This window comes from Ammospiza caudacuta, chromosome 5, assembly GCF_027887145.1.
Source record: "Ammospiza caudacuta isolate bAmmCau1 chromosome 5, bAmmCau1.pri, whole genome shotgun sequence".
NCBI classification, from domain to species: domain Eukaryota; kingdom Metazoa; phylum Chordata; class Aves; order Passeriformes; family Passerellidae; genus Ammospiza; species Ammospiza caudacuta.
The window spans coordinates 65,866,629-65,888,644 of record NC_080597.1 but is presented as its reverse complement, the minus strand read 5'-3'; the positions used below and the strand labels follow the sequence as shown (position 1 = coordinate 65,888,644).

At 38.4% G+C, this 22,016-nt stretch overlaps 1 protein-coding gene across 7 annotated transcripts in view; it reads right to left on the bottom strand.

The window, feature by feature from the left end:
* Positions 1-22,016, bottom strand: part of PTPN12 (protein tyrosine phosphatase non-receptor type 12) — a 70,253-nt gene that overhangs the window by 6,626 nt on the left and 41,611 nt on the right. For all 7 annotated transcript variants that reach the window (XR_009274751.1, XR_009274752.1, XM_058804992.1 and 4 more), the window contains exons 8-13: positions 21,576-21,718; positions 20,116-20,182; positions 19,461-19,538; positions 19,275-19,373; positions 10,111-10,196; positions 1,823-2,778 (exon numbers count right to left, since the gene is read on the bottom strand). Coding sequence is in view for 5 of the 7 variants with exons in the window: in XM_058804992.1 (XP_058660975.1) it covers positions 1,823-2,778; positions 10,111-10,196; positions 19,275-19,373; positions 19,461-19,538; positions 20,116-20,182; positions 21,576-21,718 (1,429 nt within the window). In the remaining 2 variants the exon portion in view is untranslated. The remainder of the gene's footprint in view (positions 1-1,822; positions 2,779-10,110; positions 10,197-19,274; positions 19,374-19,460; positions 19,539-20,115; positions 20,183-21,575; positions 21,719-22,016) is intronic.

The following is a 22,016-nucleotide window of genomic DNA, read 5'->3' as shown; positions in this document are numbered from 1 at the left end:
GAGTCCTGAGCCAGTATGAAAATGAGAAAGCCACTGTAAACAGGGTTTAGGATCACTGGGGCAAAGCCATCTAACCCTATCTTCTGGAGTGCCAGAGGGATTACAAAACCTACAGCCAGAATGTAAAATGGGAAGTGTTCACTATCAAACAAACGGAGAAGAGATACACCCTTATTAACAAGATAAGAAAAATTAATGTTAGAATTTTAATCAATTCCTGTGAAATCATCAACATACCAGCAGCACAAGGGCTGTACTGTTAGTTCAAGACGTTTCTGACACACAGTTACATAAAACAAATCTAGAGTGACATTTCTCCAATTCTTTATCATATTTATGACATATCACTTATTTTATTTGCATGTTCTTACAGCATCTACATCATGAGATGCACAGAGAAATTATAATTTCCAAACAGCGACAAACAATGATTGCTCTGGGAAAGAAGAAAAAAGTTCTGGCTAAAAGGAAAAATACAATAGCCTGCAAATCTATGAAACAGATCCAAGGAGGACTTCTTGCAAAGTTGAAATAATTACGACAAAAGGACTTTGTCAGCTTTGCAGAGCATCCTTTAAGTCACAGTGTTAAAGATATACAGGTATGTGCAAGTATTGCCCTGTGTTTACACAATCTAAACCAAAATCTATAGATCTATAGGTACAGGTATAGATCTATATAGATATAGATCTATACGAAGATCTACAGAAACAGATTGTTTTAAGGCTGCAAAACAGTTCATCTCTGGATATATGACTTTTGGTGAACATTCAGTTCACAAAGCCAGAATTTTTAATTCAGCTGGTTCTGCATCTTGCATCACACACTGAGCCCCATTTCACTTCAGAAAATCATGAAGTCTGCACAGACTCCTGAGGTGAGGCCATCATGTCAGCAGCTCCAAGCACAGCAGTCTGAGCTGGATCCAGAGGTTCATGTTCTTCCTTCAGCTCCACAGATTTACTTCTTGTTTTGTTGGGCTTTGCACAAGCAGCTGCCAAGGCCTGATCTCTTCTTCCCTGCTCTGTCCTCCATCTGCTCTAAGTGAGCCAGCCTGACTGAAATCTGCACCTGCATGTTTTGGGACCGTTCTGCCTTCAAAACATGATGTTCTAACTTGCAAACGTTCACAAAAAAAAAAACTGAAAAAAGTAGTAAAATATAGAAATCCACTAATTAATTTTCAAAATGCTAATAAAAGAATAACTTGGATTTTTAGATAAACAGCTGTATTAGCTTGTCACCCCCAGCCATGTACAGAAAAAGAGGAAAGCACAGCTAAATATTTACAACATCATTAAAGCGCAGGAGCCAAATCATGAACAACTTCAAAGGCCAATGCAGTGAATGAGGTTACATCTCCATTTTTAGGAACAGCACATCAACCAATAAGCATGAAATTGTTATGTATTTGCACAAGCCTGTTGAAAATGCTTTGACTAGTTAACCCCCAATTATTATAGACACTTCCATGAAACTGGGCATAGAGAAAAAATATGCACCAAATAATAACACAGAAACCTACAATTACATACAAACCTACAGGAATGCATTATAAATAAAGCATTAAACAAATGCTCACAATAAAGCTCACAGTACAGCTTCTGAAGCAGCTAATCATGGTCTGTAGTACTTTATACCAAAAATAGCTCACATGCAAACTGAAAGCTGTCAGGAAAAGAGCTGTGCCCTCTCTGAAGCTGCCAAACTACACTGATTAAATTTACATTTAGAAAATTGCATTGCAAAGAAATTTATGTCATCCAGCTCTACAGATGCAGCTAGATAAAGAGCAGCACTTCTGAACCTCAGTGAAACCTACCTTTGCCATCTTCAGAGCATGTTACAGCTGTTAAGTCTTGCCTAGCAATAGACATTGGCAGTACTTTTCTGGCAGCAATGTTTTCAGTGTTAGTGGCAGCAGAGACCGTGGCACTTGCCGTTGACACGTTGGACGCGCTTTTGCTCGTGGCTCTGTCGAAGTCCAGCTCATCCGAGTCAGAATCATCTGCATGGAGGGGGTTAGTGAAACAGAGGGGGGCTCGAACACAAACAGGAGTATGATCAACAGGATCACTGCAAGGATGCTCAGCTGGGCTGTTGGATACTAGAGAGAGAGTCTGAACACTGTGACACAAGGCATCTGAAGACAACTCTTCAGACACGGAGGTTCTTTCAGGCCCCTGCAGTGCCCACGTGGCGTGTCCCTTTTCTGTCAGAGGCAGACGGTCTGGTCTGGGTGGGGCATCAGACACCTGCTGACTCTGCACACCTTCTGGGGAAGGTATTAAGGCTGTGTTAGACTGTGACACGCTGTACTCCATACATGAGTTTTGAGAAGCATCTACAAACGAATCCCCTGAAATCTGTTCCTGTGGCTTAAAGCTCTTATCAATTACACAGGATGACACAGGCTTAATTTTAATTGCATGTCCCCTGTTCAACAGGGAGTTGCCATCAAAGCTTCGTGGTCCCTCCTGCAGGGGGACCCTCTTGATCTCAAAGCTTAGGTTGCGCTCCAGCCTCTTCTCTGTGTGTTCACTGGGTTCGTTCTTCCCTGAATGTTCTGTGGATTTATTGTAATTCTCGTTGAGGTCTGTGGAGTGCTCTGATGAAACCATGTGCAAAACTGGCTTTGGATGGTATCTGTCATTGTCCTGCCACACCGTAGTGACTGTTGGATAAGCTGATGGGGGAGATGGTGTCAGGATTGGTGGTACTGGCTGAGGCTCTGGAGGCTGCAAGATTTCTTCTTTAGCATCTCCTTCTACAAGGCAACTGCAAAACAACCAAGACACAATTGTCTAAATTTTCTGCATTTTGACAAGATTTTAGCTATTTATCCATCTCCCACTGCAGTAGTTAATGCTGTAACACCAATATCAAACTCCACACAGAGCTTCCATTGCACACAGAAAATGGTTATAGAATATGACTAGTGAGGAATTAAGTCAACACCCTCAAAATGTCTTTCAGAATATCACAAGGACATTCATCAGGCCACAACTAATCCTCACTAATAGTTCAAAGATTGCTCACATCCTTTCCCAGAAGCATTTTGCAAAGACATTGTAAGACAGGCCCTCTTGTGGCAGCATTTCACTACATTTTTCCTTAAGTGGCTCTGAGAAACTTGACATATGGAATTCAAATTTCAGTAAAGCCAAGAAAGATTTCTTAAAAAAAAAAAAAATCCTTACAGCCCACTTAACATTGAATATCTTCCTTCAATTTTATTTTTCTGTACATGCTCAAGAGGATTTTATTTTTATGTTTGTATATTTGATAATCTTGGCTTAGTTGCAAACCAAATTTAGTCGACATGAGGTATATACAACATAAAAAGTAATTCCAGTAGAATTTATGATCCGAATTACAGTGCATATTAGTGAAACCACAGCACTTATAACTGCAGTTCATCTCAAGCTACTTAGAAGGAGAAGTTCTTCAAGCATATGGTCAGATTAGATGCAGAGTTGTTGACTACAAACATCTAGCACACCTGATGAAGGCAGTTTTATAATTTCCATTCCTTTAAACATCCAGGATGAACTGGACAAGCTTAAGAGCTGGGCCCATGGGAACACCATCAGGTTCAATAAAGCCAAGTGCAAGGTGCTGCACCTGGGTTGGGGCAATTCCCAGCATCCATCCAGACTGGGAGCAGCCCTGTGGAGAAGGAAAGGGGGCTGGTGGAGAGAGGCTGGACATGACCCTGCAGTGTGCAGAAACCAGCCCACAGTCCAAAAACCAACCGTGTCCTGGGCTGCACCCAAAGCAGCATGGACAGCACATAGGAGGGAATTCTGCTCTGCCCCTCTCTGCTCTCGTGAGACCCTCCAGCATAAGAAGGACAAGATTGCACAAGAACTCTGTCTACAAGAGAAAGGACAGGCTCTCATTATTTTCTACATGCCACATAATAGCAAAATCAAAGTACTGCTTTGGCTCCCCTATTTTCAAACCATGCCTAAGAAGGACTCAGCAAGTGCACACTTGAGATTATCATGACAAATAGGAAAAAATCCCAAAACAAAAAAAGCCCAAAGACTGTTTCATAACTGAGTCTTGTAGAGCACTAAAAGCATTCCTGACTTGGGACAGGCTACAGCATGTGTTTCATCCTTGTGACTTTAACACCAAGGTACAGCAGAATGGGTTGCAGAACTAAAATCTTTATATAAGAGATTCCATGGTAAAGAGAATCATTTGGATTCTCAGTTTGTGAAAATCCAAACCCCTGAAGTACTGCAACAGCTTCCAAATGATCTTCTACAAGTTCCTGTATCTTTGTATCTGGAAAAGCCCAGGTCCCCTTGCAGTCCTGGGTGATCTCTTCCATTCTCTGCCTGATTCCTGTCACAGAGTTGTGCCACAAATTCCTTCTCTTCCTCTCCTCCCTGCACTTGTATATTGCTGGTTTTCTTTACATTAAAACAGAAGAAATACAATCATGTCTAAGCAATTTAACTGAAGTAATTTGGGAATTCTTGCCTCTAGTTGTTGAAAAATTAATAAGGTTGAGAATAAGTTGTTTGCCTGAATTAGTAAAGGAAAGACAGTAAAAAAAAAAAAAAAAAGACAGTAAAGAAAGTAAAGATAAAATGAGGGGGCATTAATCTTGCTCCAATTTAATACACACCAAGGACAAGAGAATTCCCTCCTCTGTTCCAAATGGGGAGAGGAACACAGGGAGGCAGACAGTGAGTGCACTTGCACAAATGTTTACATGCCCCCTTTTACCAGCAGTGGTGTTCATCAGTAATCTCCACTAAATCCTCCTACTGAAAATCATGGTTTTCCCTTATTGACCTGATTTTCCTGACCCAGAGTTATTTGCAATCAGCAAAATTAATTCCTTATCTGGCACAGACCTAACATTATGCATTACAATTAGCTAAAGGAGCAAATTAGCATTCAACTAGATATAACAAGGATATAGGTCCACAATACCAGTCAAAATTCATGAGGTTCTTCACCAATTACTGGTCAATAAAATCACTCTACCCTTTGAGTTTACCCTCTGGTAAACAGAGCCTCAAACAGTTCTCAGATGTATCCATAGAACTGATGATAAAGGAAATGTTGCACAAATCAGCAGCCCAAAAGTTGATTAAACACCTTCCTCCTACACATCTCAGCAGTACTACTACAATGTTCCCCATTACATCTGAAGTTAAATGTCACTTCTTCATTTTTAGATGAGAGCTTACAGTGAAGAAATGAGAAATTATTTATCAAAATAATTCTTTGCCTTATTAATATTGAAGGGTATCTGTCCTCAGCAACTGAGATGTCCAAATAGCATCTAATGTATTTTTTCTCTTTAAATTAGGAAATAAATCCCAATAGGCAACATTTTCCCATTTTACTGACATTTTTAATATTACAATTTCACACGTTCTGCATTGCCAATGATGTTTCTGCTCATTTTCACACTGCAGAAATATAAGGATATGAACACATTCAGGAGATCTCTGTTTGGCAGTAGCTTTTTCTAAAAGTCTTGTGAATCTTGGGCATTTTGGGCTGCTGCATAATGCTGTCTTTGGGCATGTCCTTCAGCAGCTGTGCTCCACAGACATTTCTGCCCCCAGAGGCAGAAAAATATCTGAAAATGAGCTACTAATACTCAAAAACAACAGGAGACAGTAAGACCAGATTGATTTAAAGTACCAGGAAACTCACAGAAAGCTCATGAAAGAGATATTGAGACAGAAAAGAGTCAGTGAAGCAAAGAAAGCCAGGCCATTCAAGTAAGAGAAGCTTCCCTATATTGTACCTTTAAATAAACACATAGGGTTGCAAAACCTCATGGTGTGATAAAAAAATAGAAAACTTTGTCATGACTCAGCCTTCAAGTGCCTCGTCAGATCCAAATGCTCCTGATAACCTTGGAATGGCACTGCCTTGGCACTGCCTCATTTACAGCTGGAAATGGAATTGCCCTGGGTGGTTGAGGCAGCCTTTTCATACACTCATTGCCACACAACTGAGGCAGTGCCCCAGTGCCTTCTCAGGTGTCAGGTAAACCATGGATTAGGCAAGAACACCTTTTTACAATTATTTCTCATAGTAACAATTACACAAAATTTGTCAAAAGTACTATAACTTGTCCGAAAAAAAACCTTCCCACAGCTTTCAAAAAATGTATACAAGAAAAACAAGCCATTTATTGCTTTCTGCAATACATTATAAATTTTCACAATGTTTTAAAATCTAATCCATTCTACTCCTAATGGAAAAGAGCTACATGGAAAAGGCTGAAACTGCACACAATGGGTTCAGATTTAAATGAAACTTGGCCAGTGTTGAAAAGAAAAAAAGCCTTAAGTAATCCATGGTTATTCTATGCAGCATACTGTAGGATGTTTCAAATAAAAGAGAGTGATGCCAAGGTCATGGAATGCAGCTGATATGAACAACCAAAAATAGATACCAAGCTCTACATCCTCCCTCATTAAAATAGGAAAAATAAACTCAACATAAGCAGGCTGAAGCTAGACAACCACATTATTCTACTTTAGCATTAAATCACTCCCATCCACATGAAAGAAAAGCAACAGTCCAGGTAAGTGAAGCTGCTGCAAAAGTACTACAAAAATTAATGTAAAAGTACAATGAATTAATAAAAATAACCAGCTGGTGAATTTATCTCTTAAAATTTACTTGAGGCTTTTTGTTTTTTTAATTGTGGCATACATGCTAGAGACAGTTTACTAAGAAGGAACAGCCATCAATGAGTTTTGTCTTAGTTTTGTAGGAAACAGAGATGGTTTGCAGGGCTTGAAATGAAACAGAGTAACACATAACCCTGGAAATGTATTTACCATCATTAGACTGAAGTCTGAACAGAATCTGATGAGAAGTTAAAATGCTACAATATTTTACCTTTCCACCTTCAGACAGCAGCACATCGCTCTTCATTACATTGCATACAAAAAATCTGTTAAATAATCTTTACTTTTCATGAGTTTAGGTCTAAGTCTATGCTTTGATTTCAAAATGCATTTGAACTTGAAAATAAAGAACTTTTTGTAACCAAGCCTGGCTAAAATAGAACATCACTTTTCCCCAACACTTTAGAATCAACTACTAAGCACACAAATATTCCATGGACTAATACTGAAAGGCATTAAGGTGCTCCCTCTGAATTCTGACACATCAGTCACCTAAAATCAAGTACAGTCCGAAACTGTAAACTTAAAACTTAAATTTTTTGCAGTCTCTTATATAACAAAGTTAAACCTTACTTATGCCCTCTTCCTACCTTAACCTGAAAATAATTAAAACATATCTAACAAAGACTTTCCATCCCCCCAAGTCCTCTAAAGAAAGTTGATTCCACAAGAAGCGATCATCAGCTGCCAAGCCAAGCAATTTCTAGGATAAGGTGCTGGTGTATGCACTAATGAGCTGTTCTTGTTTACCTCTGTAATAATCAAGGAGTAATATTAGAATATTTTTTATGTTGACACCAAACAGGGAGAGACATTAAGCTAAATGACAACACTCACAGAATGTACAGCAAGTTTAATTACACTAAAGCATTACAAGGTGATAAAAGCTTGGAAGGCAATACAATTCCAAACCTCTGCAAAACCAGTACAGTTAGATGCTTCATGGAGACCTAATAAAATACCAATTTAATACCAATATAATCACAATATCCTAAAGATACTTCTACCTTCCAAGAAGACATAAAAGCAGCCTAGAAAGTATCACTCCTTCCCCAATACATGCCCAGGCCAAAGCAAGCACTAAAAGGATTAATTACACCTCTCTGAGTAAGCTTCCTACCTCTCATGGTAAAAGTGTTTAGTGACATCTCATCCTCAGCACAGACAAGAGCTACAGGATATTAGCTGCACTTTCAGAAGAAGAGATCCTAAAGTCTAAAGAAGATCCTGAGATGTTTTCATTAGAATATTACAAACAGAGCAAGAGAGAGTGAGAACACCACCTTCACAGAAAAACTCTGCCATGACCTGCGTGGTTATCCAGTGGAAAGGGCTGCAGAGGAGATGTCACCACCTCACCCAGCAGATTTGGGGCTGTCAGAAAACAACTAACAGATACCTGTCTAAGCAAACATGGCTTAGTCCAGTAACAATATGGAAAACAAGCATCCTGAGGCCAAGAAAAAAAATCCCCTTTTTTTTTTTTTTCCTGCTCACTCAGGATCACCTCAAGCAAGTTCACCTGAAACCAAGCTCCCCCAAAGTACCCTGCACTATCAGTCCCTATAGCCCTTCTTGCTTTAGAAAACAAAGCAAATGTTAAACTTCCCTTAAAAATGCATTTTGGTTTACTTAATATACATTATAAAGCCATTTACAACATAGGTTATAAAGAATGTAAAGCCTTATTTCTTTTCAAAAATAGTAGCTTTAGCAACTTGCTTGTAACTTCTTCAGAGACAGTGCATGTAAAACTCAAGTACACGTTTGGCTGGCAACCTAAAAACGTTTCCCTGTGCATATGGGGATTAAATTAAAATGTTTCACTGACTCTGCTCTCCCATCCTCCCCAGGAAAAGGATGTTCATCTATGCCAAAACATCCACAATGCACAAAACCTGGCTCTATTTCCTGCCTGAATCAGGCTGTAGATTTGTAAAATTACCCCCCACATCAAGAATAAAACATGCTCATTAGGGGGTATTTTGAGCAGATGTGACTAATAGCAAATAAAGTCTTTCCTCAGAAGCATCTTCCAGGAGGAGTTTAATTAATTGTTTTTCAAAAATAATCTCCATTTTAGAAAGACAACAGCTTTGCTAAAAGCTTCCATTTATTCACCTCTAGGAAATCAATCTGTCTGCACTGCTGGCAGATGGGAAAGTATGATTTTATGGAAACAGGCCCAAAAAAACCCCAGGCTTTAAGGAGAGATTAAAAGATTTTAACTTAATGCAGCACGTAAAGAACAATGCAGTGCAGATAAGACAGATGTGTGCTTAAACACGAATTACATGAATTATACATATGTTAATATTACAATAATATATAAAAATGATAAAAACAAAGGTACATCTAAGATTATTTCAAGGAACACTAGTAAGGAAATCATCTATTGGACAGAAATTATATTTCTAAGCTCAGTGATGAAGTTTCAAGAGCTTGGAACTCATCATGAACACAGGGTAACTGACTCCTCTGTCATCATCTTAATCTACATAATTGAATACAATCACATTACCATCAATCCAAATAAGGTAAAAAATATATTGCCTACATAGCACCAATCCTGTCATTTGTCTGTAACAAGTCCTAACCTACTTCCATCTCTTTCTTTATTTTAAAGGAATTAGACTTTACTTCTGCCTAAATGTTATCCAAGAATATCACCTGGTTGATGGTTCCTTATGTCATTCAGCAACTTTAGGAAACCCAAGTTCTCACCTTATTCTGTGTACCTACAGGCACTGTAACACAGGCAGATCACCTGCCAAAGGCCACTCTAAGCTCTGCACAAACCAGCTGGGGACTTAGACACCTTGTTCAGGAGAGCTGCTTCTTTAGCTGTCTCAACACTTGGGCTGGGTACCCATTCTAGGGTGATGAATCTGTTGGTTCAGATTTACTTTTGGGTTCTGTAAAGCTATGCCTAGGCATTTTAGGAGCTAGAGAAAATTTTCCTCTGCTGAATGAAAGGATTGGTGAGACCAATTCTTCTCAATAATAACAGCCTTTGGTTGTCATACTCTAGTCAAAAGCAGTATTTGTCTGAGATTTTTCTAGGATAAATGGGTATGTGTCATTATGGTTTTGTCTCCAAAAAGGAGGATTCAGTCATTATTGGAGGCTATTTGAAGTTTGTTTTGCTACTGTCACCTAGCAGAATTAAAACACAAGTAGATTTAACACATCTGACTAGTAAACATGTCTATTCACAGATAATCATTGCAACGTTGGTGTAAGTAAACACAGACTTCACAAAAATATTGTAGCTTATATTTAGAGTCAATTATATGACTTCTATTTGCATTATGTATATTTCTATTTATAAACACAACATATTAATCTTAAGGTTTTATGCTATCAGTAGCTTTATTCTATTTTTTATTCATCTTTCAGCCTAAAATAGTAAAGGATCACAGTTAGGTACCTGCGGGTCCGTGGAGGCTTTGGTGGAGGAGAATCCTGTTTCTCAGCATCTGAGGAACTGACAGCATTTTCTGTATTATTTTCATCCTGATTAAAAGAAAAAAGGACATTTTTACTCATGGCTGTAAAGCTGATACATAGAATATGTGAACTGTGAGGTCCAAAGATCTGTAATGACACTTGGCAGGAATACATAACAATATGATCTATTTTTGGCTGTCATATTTTGTATAAATGTACAAAATTATTTTTAACCTTGTGTATCCAACTTCACATTTTTCTGACTGAAGATTTTGGTCTGTTTGCCATTGAACAATCCACTAAAGAAAATAGTCAAAAGCTGATCTTTCTTTGGTAGTGAGCAAGCTCTCGTACACCCTCCCAGTTATTCACCTTGAATAATTAAATGAATAATTGGATAATAAGGCATTTATTTTCCAGTCAGTCTAATTATTTACACTTGTACAATCACCCCAATGAAGATAAGAATAATCTACAGTGTTGTAAGCAAAAATGAGAAAGATCTTGCCCACTTGTCTCCTAATGCATTGATCTGAGACACTTTTGAATAACCTCCCATTTGTGTACAAGAAAGTTCAATTTACTCAGCAAAGCATGAAGATTTTAATTTCCCTTTAGGACCATAAATATAAAATATTTTTTATATATGCATTTACATGTATATACATGTAAAATACTGTTGTGTGTTAACCCTGGCAGGCAGCTAAACCCCACAAGAGCCACTCTCACTCTCATTGCTCCACTCCACCTCTGGAAAGAGGAACAGCAGGAAAACTTGTGGGTCAAGACAAAATTGTTTAGCAGGCAAAGGAGAAGTGGGAGAAGATAAAAAGAAATCACAGAAGCAATGCAAAAGCAATCACTCATAACCTTCCACAGGAGGGCCTTTGCCAGTTCCTGACTGTGCAAACCCTGTTCAGCAAGAGCTGCAGCATTAGCTACAAACAATCTGCACTGTTTTCACCACAGATCTAAAACAGCACCCCAAGAATGGCTGTGAACACTATTTAATGACAACCAAGTCCCTAGGCAAAAATAAAGAAAAAACTACATATGATTAAGAATCAAAGCAAAACATGCAACAGCCTAAAGCTGACATTCTATTCCCAAACATGTGCCACAGCCAAAGACCCAACAAAACCAAGGAGGACCTTAGTGTTATTTTAATTTTAATGCCTATTTTACCTAAAGGCTATTCCTGCAGGAGTTCTCTTTTGAAAAAGCAATCTTTAAAAAAAACAACAAATATCCCAGATGGGTGTAATAGATTTCAAAGCCCAATACCATGTTCAGGCAATAGGATCTGCTATCTGCCAGCCTGCCTGCTGAGACTGGTGATAAGGACTGACCTCCTTCAGTCTTATAGAACAAAAGAGTTAAATTTCTGCTTCAGATGTGATAGTTGCATTTGAATTCAGTGAGCAATTTTTGCTTTGGAAGATAAACTACAAGTTGCCTCAACAGTTAACTAACTTTATTTAAATTCAGATTAATTAGTTATACGTTTTTAACTTCCATTACTTGTCTTAAAGGTTACCATACTGCTGCTGGCTACTGTGAAGAGTCTATTATCAAATTCTATTCCTCAGTGTACTAAGTGAAGCTTTACCTGTGAAAAAATGGAGACAAAAATGAACTATTTTGATCTTTCCTACTGTTTTTCCCTAACTGCCCCCATTAAGTTGCTGTCAAATATAACATTGCACAAGTACTCCAGCAGAAACACTCCATTGTTCCTTAATGAAAGGATGGTGTTAGCCCTTTCAGGGAATTGCACAGGGAGTTCATTGTCCTGCTGACCACTGGCTGTAACCATCAGGGGCTTTTTGGAGTAAGATTCAATTAGCAGATAAAAGCCACTCACATTTAAATGAACACCACTGAAGCTCCCACTGCAGTCAATCAAGGTTGTTTGGTTTCACACAATCATAGAACAGTTTCTGTAGGAAGGGACCTGCAAAGGCCATTTAATCCACACCTTCCTGCAATGATCAGGGACATCTTTGAAAAGATCAAGTTACTCAGAGCCCTGTCCAAGCTGGCCTGGGCTGTTGGCAGGAATGCCAGGATGGGGAATCTGCAGCCTCTCTGGGCAACCTGTTCCAGTGTTTCATCACCCTCACCACAAAACATTTCCTCTTTCCATCTAGTCTGAATGTACTGTCTGAATTTAAAACCATTGTTTTGTCCTACTGCCCTGCTAAACAGGCCCTGCTAAAAACCCTGTCCCCATATCTCTCATGGGCCCCCTGGAAGCACTGCAAGGCCACAATGAGATCTCCTTGGAGCCTTCTTTTCTCCAGGCTGAGCAACCACAACTCTTAATCTGTCTTCTAAGGAGACCTGTTCATCCCTCTGCTCATCTTTGTGTCCCTCCTGTGCTGGGGACCCCAGTGCTGGAGGCAGAACCCAAGGTGGGGTCTCAGGGAGCAGAGGGGCAGAATCACCTCCCTTCACCTGCTGCCCATGCTGCTTTGGATGCAATTAATAACTGGGGAAAAATATGAATGTGTGCTGTTTTGGGGTTTTTTAATTAGTATGTCTACAGTGGTCTGCATCCAAATTTAGGGTCCCCAGCACTGGAAACATTACCATGGGGCATGAACATCCAATCCCTCTACCAGCTTCTCTCAAAAATGTAAAAAAGCAATTTCCTACTTTTTGACATCAAGTAATGAGTGACCATACAGATCATTTTGCCTTTAACAAGTATGGACATTAATTTTATTGCCTCATTCAGGCAGAGGACTATGCTGAAGCTTGGTGTCAAAGATGCTGAGGCTCCCAGCATTCAACAAGAAACTCTGTTTCCTGCTTAATGGTTGTGTCATGTTCCTCCCCACTTCCCCCAGTTCTGCAATGCAAACTCTGAATCTCTCCCTTATGTATTTGTCACTATGGCCAGCACTGAGTGCATTGGTATTGTACTGAAAAGGCTCCCCTTACTCAGAAGTGCTAACAACCAAAGCTAGAAATGAATGCATCCTAAACAACTGCATCCTGAGCACAGAGTGGGCTGCTGGCCTTGCTTCAGCACTGCAGCCCATCCCACTTGCACAAAACAGAAAGATACTAGAGAGACTCCGCAAGAGTTCCAGTTCCTCCCCCTCACCACCAACCTCTCCATCCTACAACAGTGCAGGAAAGTCTCCCAGTTCAGTTCCACCAGCACAGAAATTTTCAGGAACACATTTCTTATTTATGCATTCATTTCTCTAAAGGGTATTGGCAAGGGAAAGGGTGTGCCTGTTGGCTCTAGACTAACTTGTCCAGAAAACAAACCAGCAGCTGCATCCCTGTCCTTCTATGTTTGTAAAGTGAAGTGTTTGTGAACAGAATATTTCCTGAGATATGCTTTTCTCACAGGCAGAAGAAAAAGCTTATTAGAGAAGCTAACATATGTCAAAGCTTTTTAAAACTCCACATATACAGTAACAAGCTGTTTCTAGTTGAGACAGGCAGAAGTAGCTGAAAGGGCACTGCCATTTTTGTTACTGGTAACAAAACATAGGTATAAGCCTTAAAAAATGTACATAAACTCAAATGTCCAAGGCACATGCACAACCACAGAGTTTACAAAAACAATTCCTTGAAAAAGAAAAATTTAAAACCCAGCAAGAAAATCTGCACACACAAAATGGTACTTTTAAACTTAACACCAGAAAAGCCAGTGGTTACCCCGATTTTGTACACAGGGAAGGCTTCAGACAGAGAGGTGTCAAAAGTTTCACTTGTGAATCAGGTTCAACTCCAGATCCATTCACTGTTTCAGTTACATTGAACGAGGAGCAAGAATGATTACAGGATTTACTGTCACCAAAAAAAAGAGGTACTTTGCTACTTTCCTTAATTAGCTCAATGGATTGATGTTTCTGTGAAGGCTTTGTTTACTTTTAGAGAAGTCATTCCCTGTCACTTGTTCTCAGTTCTGTGTTACAAGAATAGGGAATAACCAGTATTTTGAGTATTTCTCACCCTTGAGTGACACCAACTCACAGATTTCCCTGTCATATACATCAAACTAAGCAAATAGGCAAACATGCAGAAAAACTAGCACAGAGCAGAAAGGAGGAAGCTCAGCTCTGAAAGTGAATACAGGGTATCTCACTGGGATGACTGCATCTGTTGAGAGGAGCAGATGGTGGTATTAAGAAAAAGCCTTCCTGAGCACAGCTTATCAACATCAGTCAGCACTCCCTTGCTTCTCTAGACAGATGTTGCATTCTCAGGCAGAGCACAATTTTTAAAAGTATCAGCTCAGACAAACCAGGACAACACACGTAGCTCACAGGGGTTATCATACAGAATCATGTTTTAAAAATGGATTAACAAATGTGCAGTTCACTAAGTGTTCAGTGTAGCACCCTGCTTTCTCACAGAAGACAACTACCCTACTGTCTCACTGCAGTGTCTTCTCACTGTAACATGGGGAAAGAAAAGGATCGTTCCCCAACCTTTGTGTCTATTTGCATCAAATGTTCAACAGTTCAAGAGTTCCCTTGGAGTTGCTCCAGTGAAGGAGCAGCTACTGAGATCAAGTCAAAGTGCTCATAGTTAGCAATTTCTAGGTACTCAAATCACAGATATACAATGAGCACATACCTACCTACAAAGACTACATTAACAAATGACAAGGCCATAAACTCAAATACTGTGTGTAGATTGCCCCTAGTCTACTAAAATGCAGAGTAACTTGTGTTCCTGTAGTAATGCAGAGAAACAAGGAATTCTCACTGGCTAAGGTAACCCAAACTGTGCTATCACCTCCCAAGGGGGGTTTTCCTCCCACCTGCTTCTACCCCTGGCTCAATCACCAAACAGTGCTGTCACTAACTTCAGGCAAATAGAGGATCTCAGTCTTAGACCGAGATTTCACACACACTGACTACAATTCAAAACCTTTTTCTCAGGAATTGCAATGTATCATTTTCTTTTGGAAACTCACTGTGGAAATATTTAATGTCATTCAGAAGCTTTCTGTACTAGTAAAATACTGGCAAATTTACTGCAAAGACTCCTCCAGAAGTAATCTCATGTTTTCCCTTAAAAGGAATTGAGGCATTCCTTTTGCCCTTTTTATAAAGCAGCATGGGAATCACTGAGCATCAGTAGATAAAAAGAGAAATACTTCAGATTGAAATGATACACTCAAGTGACTCAGATTTAATAAAACATTCCAACAGAGGCAACAAGATCAATGTCTCTGAAGAAATACATGATTTTTTAGAAGGCTGCAATGACAAAAAATATCCTTCCAAGCTGCCAAACAGCAAAGAGAATATGAACAGCACAGTCTTTTCACTTACAGTTTCTAAACCATTAATGTTTCAAATAACAACCTTCTTCTTATAGCAGCTGATTCCTCTGTGACTTCTGCAAGTGCAGTCAACCACAGCAACAGAACTCTGTTGCTTTTACAGCACAAAATGCAAGAGACATTGAGAGCACCAGCACTGCCAGATTTTGGAGAAAGTGTTTATTAATACAAACTTCTAGTCATGGATAAGGGCAAAGCAAGGACTTGCAGTACCCTAACATGCTTGGTACTGTCAAGAGAAAAAATTCAACAAGAAACATTTCTGAATTGAGAGTGAGCTTGGTTGTTTGTCTTTTAACCAATTTTCTTTTTCTGACTTCCAAACAGAACATCCAACTTGATGAAATTCCATATGATTCAGACTTTCCAAGACAGCTACAATTCACAGCTGCAGTTCACTTCAGCTCATGAAGAACCTTCTCCAATAACTCATAAAATATTTTACTGATACAAATCTGATACCTTATCAGATGACCAAGACTAATGATTTCACATATCTTTCAAGGCTTCCAAACACAACACCAATGTAATATTTTCCCAGCAGTACTAACAAAGCCAATGAGGGTGAGAAGCACAGCTACTGACTTGAAATACATGACAATATGATCCAGAATTTCAGTGGGAAAGGCTTCACTCCAAGACTCTGTTCCAATTTAATTGTTTGGTAACTTGAAAGTACTACTAAGTATGGGAAGAGAATAGTTCTGATTATCAAATTCAGCATCTGAATTCTTTCCTTATCACAAAAAAATGGCTCCTGAGTAGCAATTCTTTACCCTGAAATTTGGCTGCTTGGGGTACTGTTGAAATTACTGGTATCTGAGCAGAGCTTTCCTTATTTCATTTCATTTAAATACTTAGTGTTATGTTAAACATTTGCAGTTCTACACGTTCACAATAGGTATAACTACATGGTAAGACTATACATTTCCTACATATTGTGTATTTCTGACATGGTTTGGGATCTATCAAATTCTGAGGGAAATTCTAACCCTGTCCTAAGTCGCTGTTCAAACCCTGCATGCCTTGCTGCTGACTTGTTACAGTATTGTTCCCAGCAGGGCAGAGCTGGCAGGCTCCCAGGAACACACGTTCGGGATTGTGTCTGAGCTACTTCCCCATGAATGCTGCCCCTCAGTGCCAATCAGATTAACCTTTTACTGGGATTTACTGGGATGTTGCTGGCAAGCCCTGCTCACAGAGCTCTGGAACTCAACCCATTTCAACACTGCCTGAAATGAGAACAGCAGGAGGAAAACAAAATCATGAAATCGACCCTATAGAGCGCTCCAGCTCTTCACAGCATCATCAAAATAGAATAAATGACATTTCCTCTTCAGCCCAGTAGCATCTCCTACTTAACCAACAGTATTATAGCCAAAGTAGGCACATGAATTTATTTGGAATTGTTTTCATTGGACATAACCAGAACTGTTCACATATTGAAGATTTCATAGTTGCTGTAGCATCTGCAGGCAGAGTAACATACATGAAGGAGCTCTAGAATACTACATTGTATTTAATAAAGTTACTTGAAAAATTCCTGCCTCAGATTTAGTTTTTTAACCAGGATACATCCCAGAATGTTTGTTTGTTATTTTTTAAAGAAAGCAAACTAGAAAATTTCTGGGGAAAATCAGACATTATATACAACAGATGCTACATTAACTCCTGGAGGTAAAAAAGGAGCTTTATCAGAATATCAAAGTGATGCCTCAAGTGAGCTTCAAAGTTCTGAGAATCAGGTTAAAACTACAAGAAAATATTTAACCAGATATGTGAAGTTTCCCTTATAAATCCTGAAGTTAAGCCTATACCAGTTAATTCCTTGAAAGCAAATTTTGTAACAAATGGACAGTAACAAATTTAAGTACCAAACTTTTAGATACAGAAATTCTTCACTTATGAGATTTTTTTTCCCCTCAACCTTTCTGCAGAATGATTCAAGTAACAGTAGGAAAAAGCATCATTTCCCAACACAAAAAAGGCTCTTCCTAGTCAGACAAAGATTTACTTGGCCCTGCTTCCAGCAGTGACCAAAAGGGAACTTCCAGGGAAGAATGAGATCAGAGCAGGCATACTGGAATCCTTCCCTAGAATGTTTTCCAACAGATTTCAGCTCTGGAATTTCATAGGTCAGAGGTTAGTGAAACTCATGGAAGAAGACTCCAAGATGGTGAGATATTCACCCAAAGATACAGGCTGTCAGCTGCAAGGAGCTCTGCAGCTTCATGTTGCATTTGTTATACAAATGTCACTTTTTTATTAAGTCTTTCAGGTCTCACTGGTGTCCCTTAGAAAAAGTTAAGGGTAATCAGCATTCTGTTGTTAGTCAGCCTCTGTTGTATTTAACCTCAGCCATTTTTTTCACCATCTCAGTCTGGCTGTTCTTTAGATTGAGCCTTCCAACACCTTTGATCTTTGTCCAGTTGTTTAATGTTCAAATTCTGTAACATTTTTGAGATAAGCAGACTTGACATGCAGTCAGTAGTCCAACTGCAAGTACCCACACAGGGACATTACATTCTCTGCTCTCACCATTTTCCAAGTAACTGCCAGAACTCAGTTTCCTTTACAACTTGTTGATCATAAACAAGTAAAACTCAAAACTCACATTCCATCACTGCCTTTTCAGAGCTGGGATTTACCCCTCTCTCACCCCCATATACATTACCTATCCATTTTCTATCAGGTCTTGTTTTATTAGTCAGCAAAGCTCTCAAGCTGTGCTGAAGACAGCACTTGCCTTTGTTACAGAGTACCACCATACTTTGCCACAGCTTTACTCATCTTCTGGAATATGCAAGTCATTTAATGTATATATAGTAATAGGAATAAGTAAATAAGAGACATTTTTGAACCTATATAAGAGCAGACACAGGTCAGATTTAAGGCAAATAACCAGAAGATACAGTAGACTGATCTATTATTTTATAATCAAAACTCAAGTACTTAGAAATCACTTCTGTACAAAGCTGATCTGCATATTCCAAACCCTGCTATGCTCATTTCTCAAGAAAAAAAAAAAAAAATCACACACCAGCTTAATCAAACCTGTAACAAATAAAAACAGCCAGCCCGATCCATACTTCCATACTGCATTTAGTCAACAAGCTCCTTGTCATGACTAAAGACCTCATAAGTACTGCATGAACAACATAAATTCTCAGGAGTTAGCAGAAGGGTGGATGCATTTAATCCAAGAATTGAAAACATTCTAGACTTCCTAGAAAGCACATATATATCCCTAAAATAAATAAGATGCTTATTAATAAAAGCACATTTAAAATTGCTTCCAGATATTTCAGACTCCTGAGATACCACTCATACTCCCTCTAGAGAGCTATGGAATCTGCACCAATTAGGGACAGAAAATCACTGAATAAACAAAACACAATCCAGGGACAAAGGGTGGTACAGAGTTCTGGACTGTGGGAGAGAAAGAATATATTAATCCAAAAACCCATTTTTCATACAGTGTACAGCAACAGCCAAGAAAACATACCTAAACATAAAAAAGGAGGATAAACCTATAGGAGACATGAAACTTAAGGGGAAGGATGGAAAGACAGAAAAATGCTCAAATACTGTAAATACCAATGAAGAATATTTTTTCCACTTCCTTGTCCTTTGTTAAAAGGGTAGAACATGAAGCTCTCTGCCAAAAACATTTTCGACTTTTATTTCTCTCCCCTAACCTATTTCAATGCAAGCAGCACTTTAAAAAACATGAGAACTTAATAAGATCACACCATTGAACACTAAAAACAACTTCACAGGAGAATTTGCACCATCAGCTAACAGCTACATATGGGAAAAACACCTACCACTCCATCTGCAATCTTCCAGTCTGCACAACTCTCATATTTTTGCAGTTGCTTTTCAAACAGTTGTGCTATGGCTCGATGGACAAGCTCATACTGCTCCTGTGAGGTACCAGATAAAAATTAATGCACAAGATCTTTTCAAAGAATAGTGATATATTATCACATTCATTTGAAAACAAACTATACCTTTGTTTGCACTGCAGAATGCCTCTGTGTCCTCATTTCCTGTATTAAATTAAATACATTGAATTCTTCAGGTATTTTCTGAAATACAGAAGCAAGTTATTTACAATGACATAACTGTCATAGCAACAATATAAAAGCTGTTAAACATAAAAAAAAAGGTCCAACTTTTATAGGTAAAGTTAATCTGTTCTCTCCACACGGCAACTATTAAATCTTTTTTCAAAGCAACTCCAAATTTACCTTTGATTTAGACCAGCTGAGAGCATTTCAAGCATTTTTGAAATGAAATAGCCAATGCCATTAATATGGCACTGCAATGTTAACAATGCTTCATAAACTAAAAATCCCAGAATGAAGTTATGCCTTTACATATGAGCTGCATGATAAATCAGAGAGACTGAGAAAGTTAAATTTAAAAATCGATTTATATTGAAATATTTTTTTTTAATTAGAATTTTATAGTGACCTATTTAGACAAAAACTTGCTGTCAAAGGAAATTCATACTAAAGCATGAGTGCAATGAAACTAAACATCCAACCTGTAAACAGCTCCAGAATGTCCTAAACATTTCCCTATTTTTGAACACTTGGAAGCTCAACCAATCATTGTTATGAAATTACAGAATGTCATAAATCTTCTTGTAGGATTCCTTACCCCAGCTTTAAGCAAATTCCATGTATAATCTATGGCACAGATGGCTCCTGTTCTTCCACACCCTGCACTATAACATAAAAAGAGAGGTGTTAGATATTATTTTAATTTGATAAAAAAAACACTATAAGCCTCATATTTCAAAAGTCCACATTAAAAAAAATTACTCAAATCCCTCAACTATCATTTTAATTTCACTCAGCCTGACACTATAGTGTCTTAAAAATAAATGAGCAGAGCAAAATGAAGCATTGAATCTTTTAATGCAAGTTTTCATTGCCATTTGGAACTGCAGTCATGAAAGATGATTCAGTGTTGACAATTTTATTGCCTCTCCCTTCTGTCACACTATTCCCAGCTACTACTGCTTCATCAGGTGTGGTCTTCTCCAAGTTTAATGACAAATGATGTAAAATGGCAAAACAGAAGATATTGAAAGACCTGCCACATTATACTGATTTAGTATCACATCCATATTTTTTCCTCTTTAGCGAAAAAAATAAATCAAAGTTTAAGAATGACAGCAAACTATCTCATTTATTTTTCCTAATTGTATGAATGCCTCTATTTTACACATGCAGCGTTATAATTCATTAATATTTATTACATTATAATTACACTGCTGTAAAGAATCAACATTCAGAATTATACTGACATTCAAAAAGAACAGGACAAAGTGAATAGATTTCAGTGCTAGGTCAGTTTATGTTTTTAGACCTCACTTAAGAGTGACAACTCAAAAAAAGAATGCAGCCCCTAAGAGAATAACTAAGCTCTAAAGACTTAATAACTCCCACGAATTTAACATGTCCTGGCTTTTCAATCTGAATTCAATTTTTTCTGACATAACACATGAACTTTTGTTGCTTTAGAAAGTATTAAAAACAATAGGCAAGATTTTCAGATAAATTGTCAGAAAGTGTCAATGCAGCAAAATATTTTCATAGCAATTCAGTCTCAACAGTTCTGGCAGCCAAATTTCGGGTCAATCATGAAACTGTTGTTTAGAAGTAAAGACTTCCCAACTGGAAACTGCAACCTGCTCATAAAGATCTTTTTTGTCATATTAGAGCACAGACAGAGTTCTTAGTGGTGCTATGTAGTCTCTCCTATTGAGAATGGAGCCTTTACTCTCAAGCTGATTTGCAGTGATCTTCAAAGTCTGTTTTGTCCTCACTAGGATTTATGTCTTAAGAACGTCAAAACAGGTCCCCTTTCAAAGGTTCATTCTTTTCTGATTGATATTCTGCCTTAAACTGAAGTAGAAGCAAAATTTCACTGTGGCATCAGTTTTAAGAAAATGAAGCCTGTATGATTTTGATTTAAATTTTGTCATGAGAATTTTTCAGCTAAAATAAATAACTCAATTCTGACTCAAAACCAAAACTAGTGCATCCCATAACAAAAGTCTAGACTTCAAAAAATGAAAATGCTTAAAATGAAAAGATAAATCCATTTGATACCTGCAGTGTATGCAAATAGGAACATCCTCATGTTCCTGGTATTCTCTCATCAAGCTGATCATGTCCAGAATAGAATCAAAAGACGAAGGGACGTCGTGGTCAGGCCAGTTGACATAATGAAATTGATAAACACTGCGAGTCTCCTAAGGGAGGGCAGGGAGAGAGCTGTTAGTGACAGCACACATTTCACTTTGCACCACAGTAGTCCTATGAACCTTTGCTTTGACAAGTCACTTACTGGATTAAAAAACCCTACAGCTTATACCACTTCCAAAAATAGAAGAGAAATTCTGAAATCATATTTGAAGTGCTGATAATGCATAAGAAGATGCCCTATGGGACAGTTCAGAAGGCCCTTTCTATTACATGGGTAAAGGCCCAACAGTGCTGCACCATATGAAAAGGCTCTATGTCCTTACAGCTATAACTTGGAAATGGAGA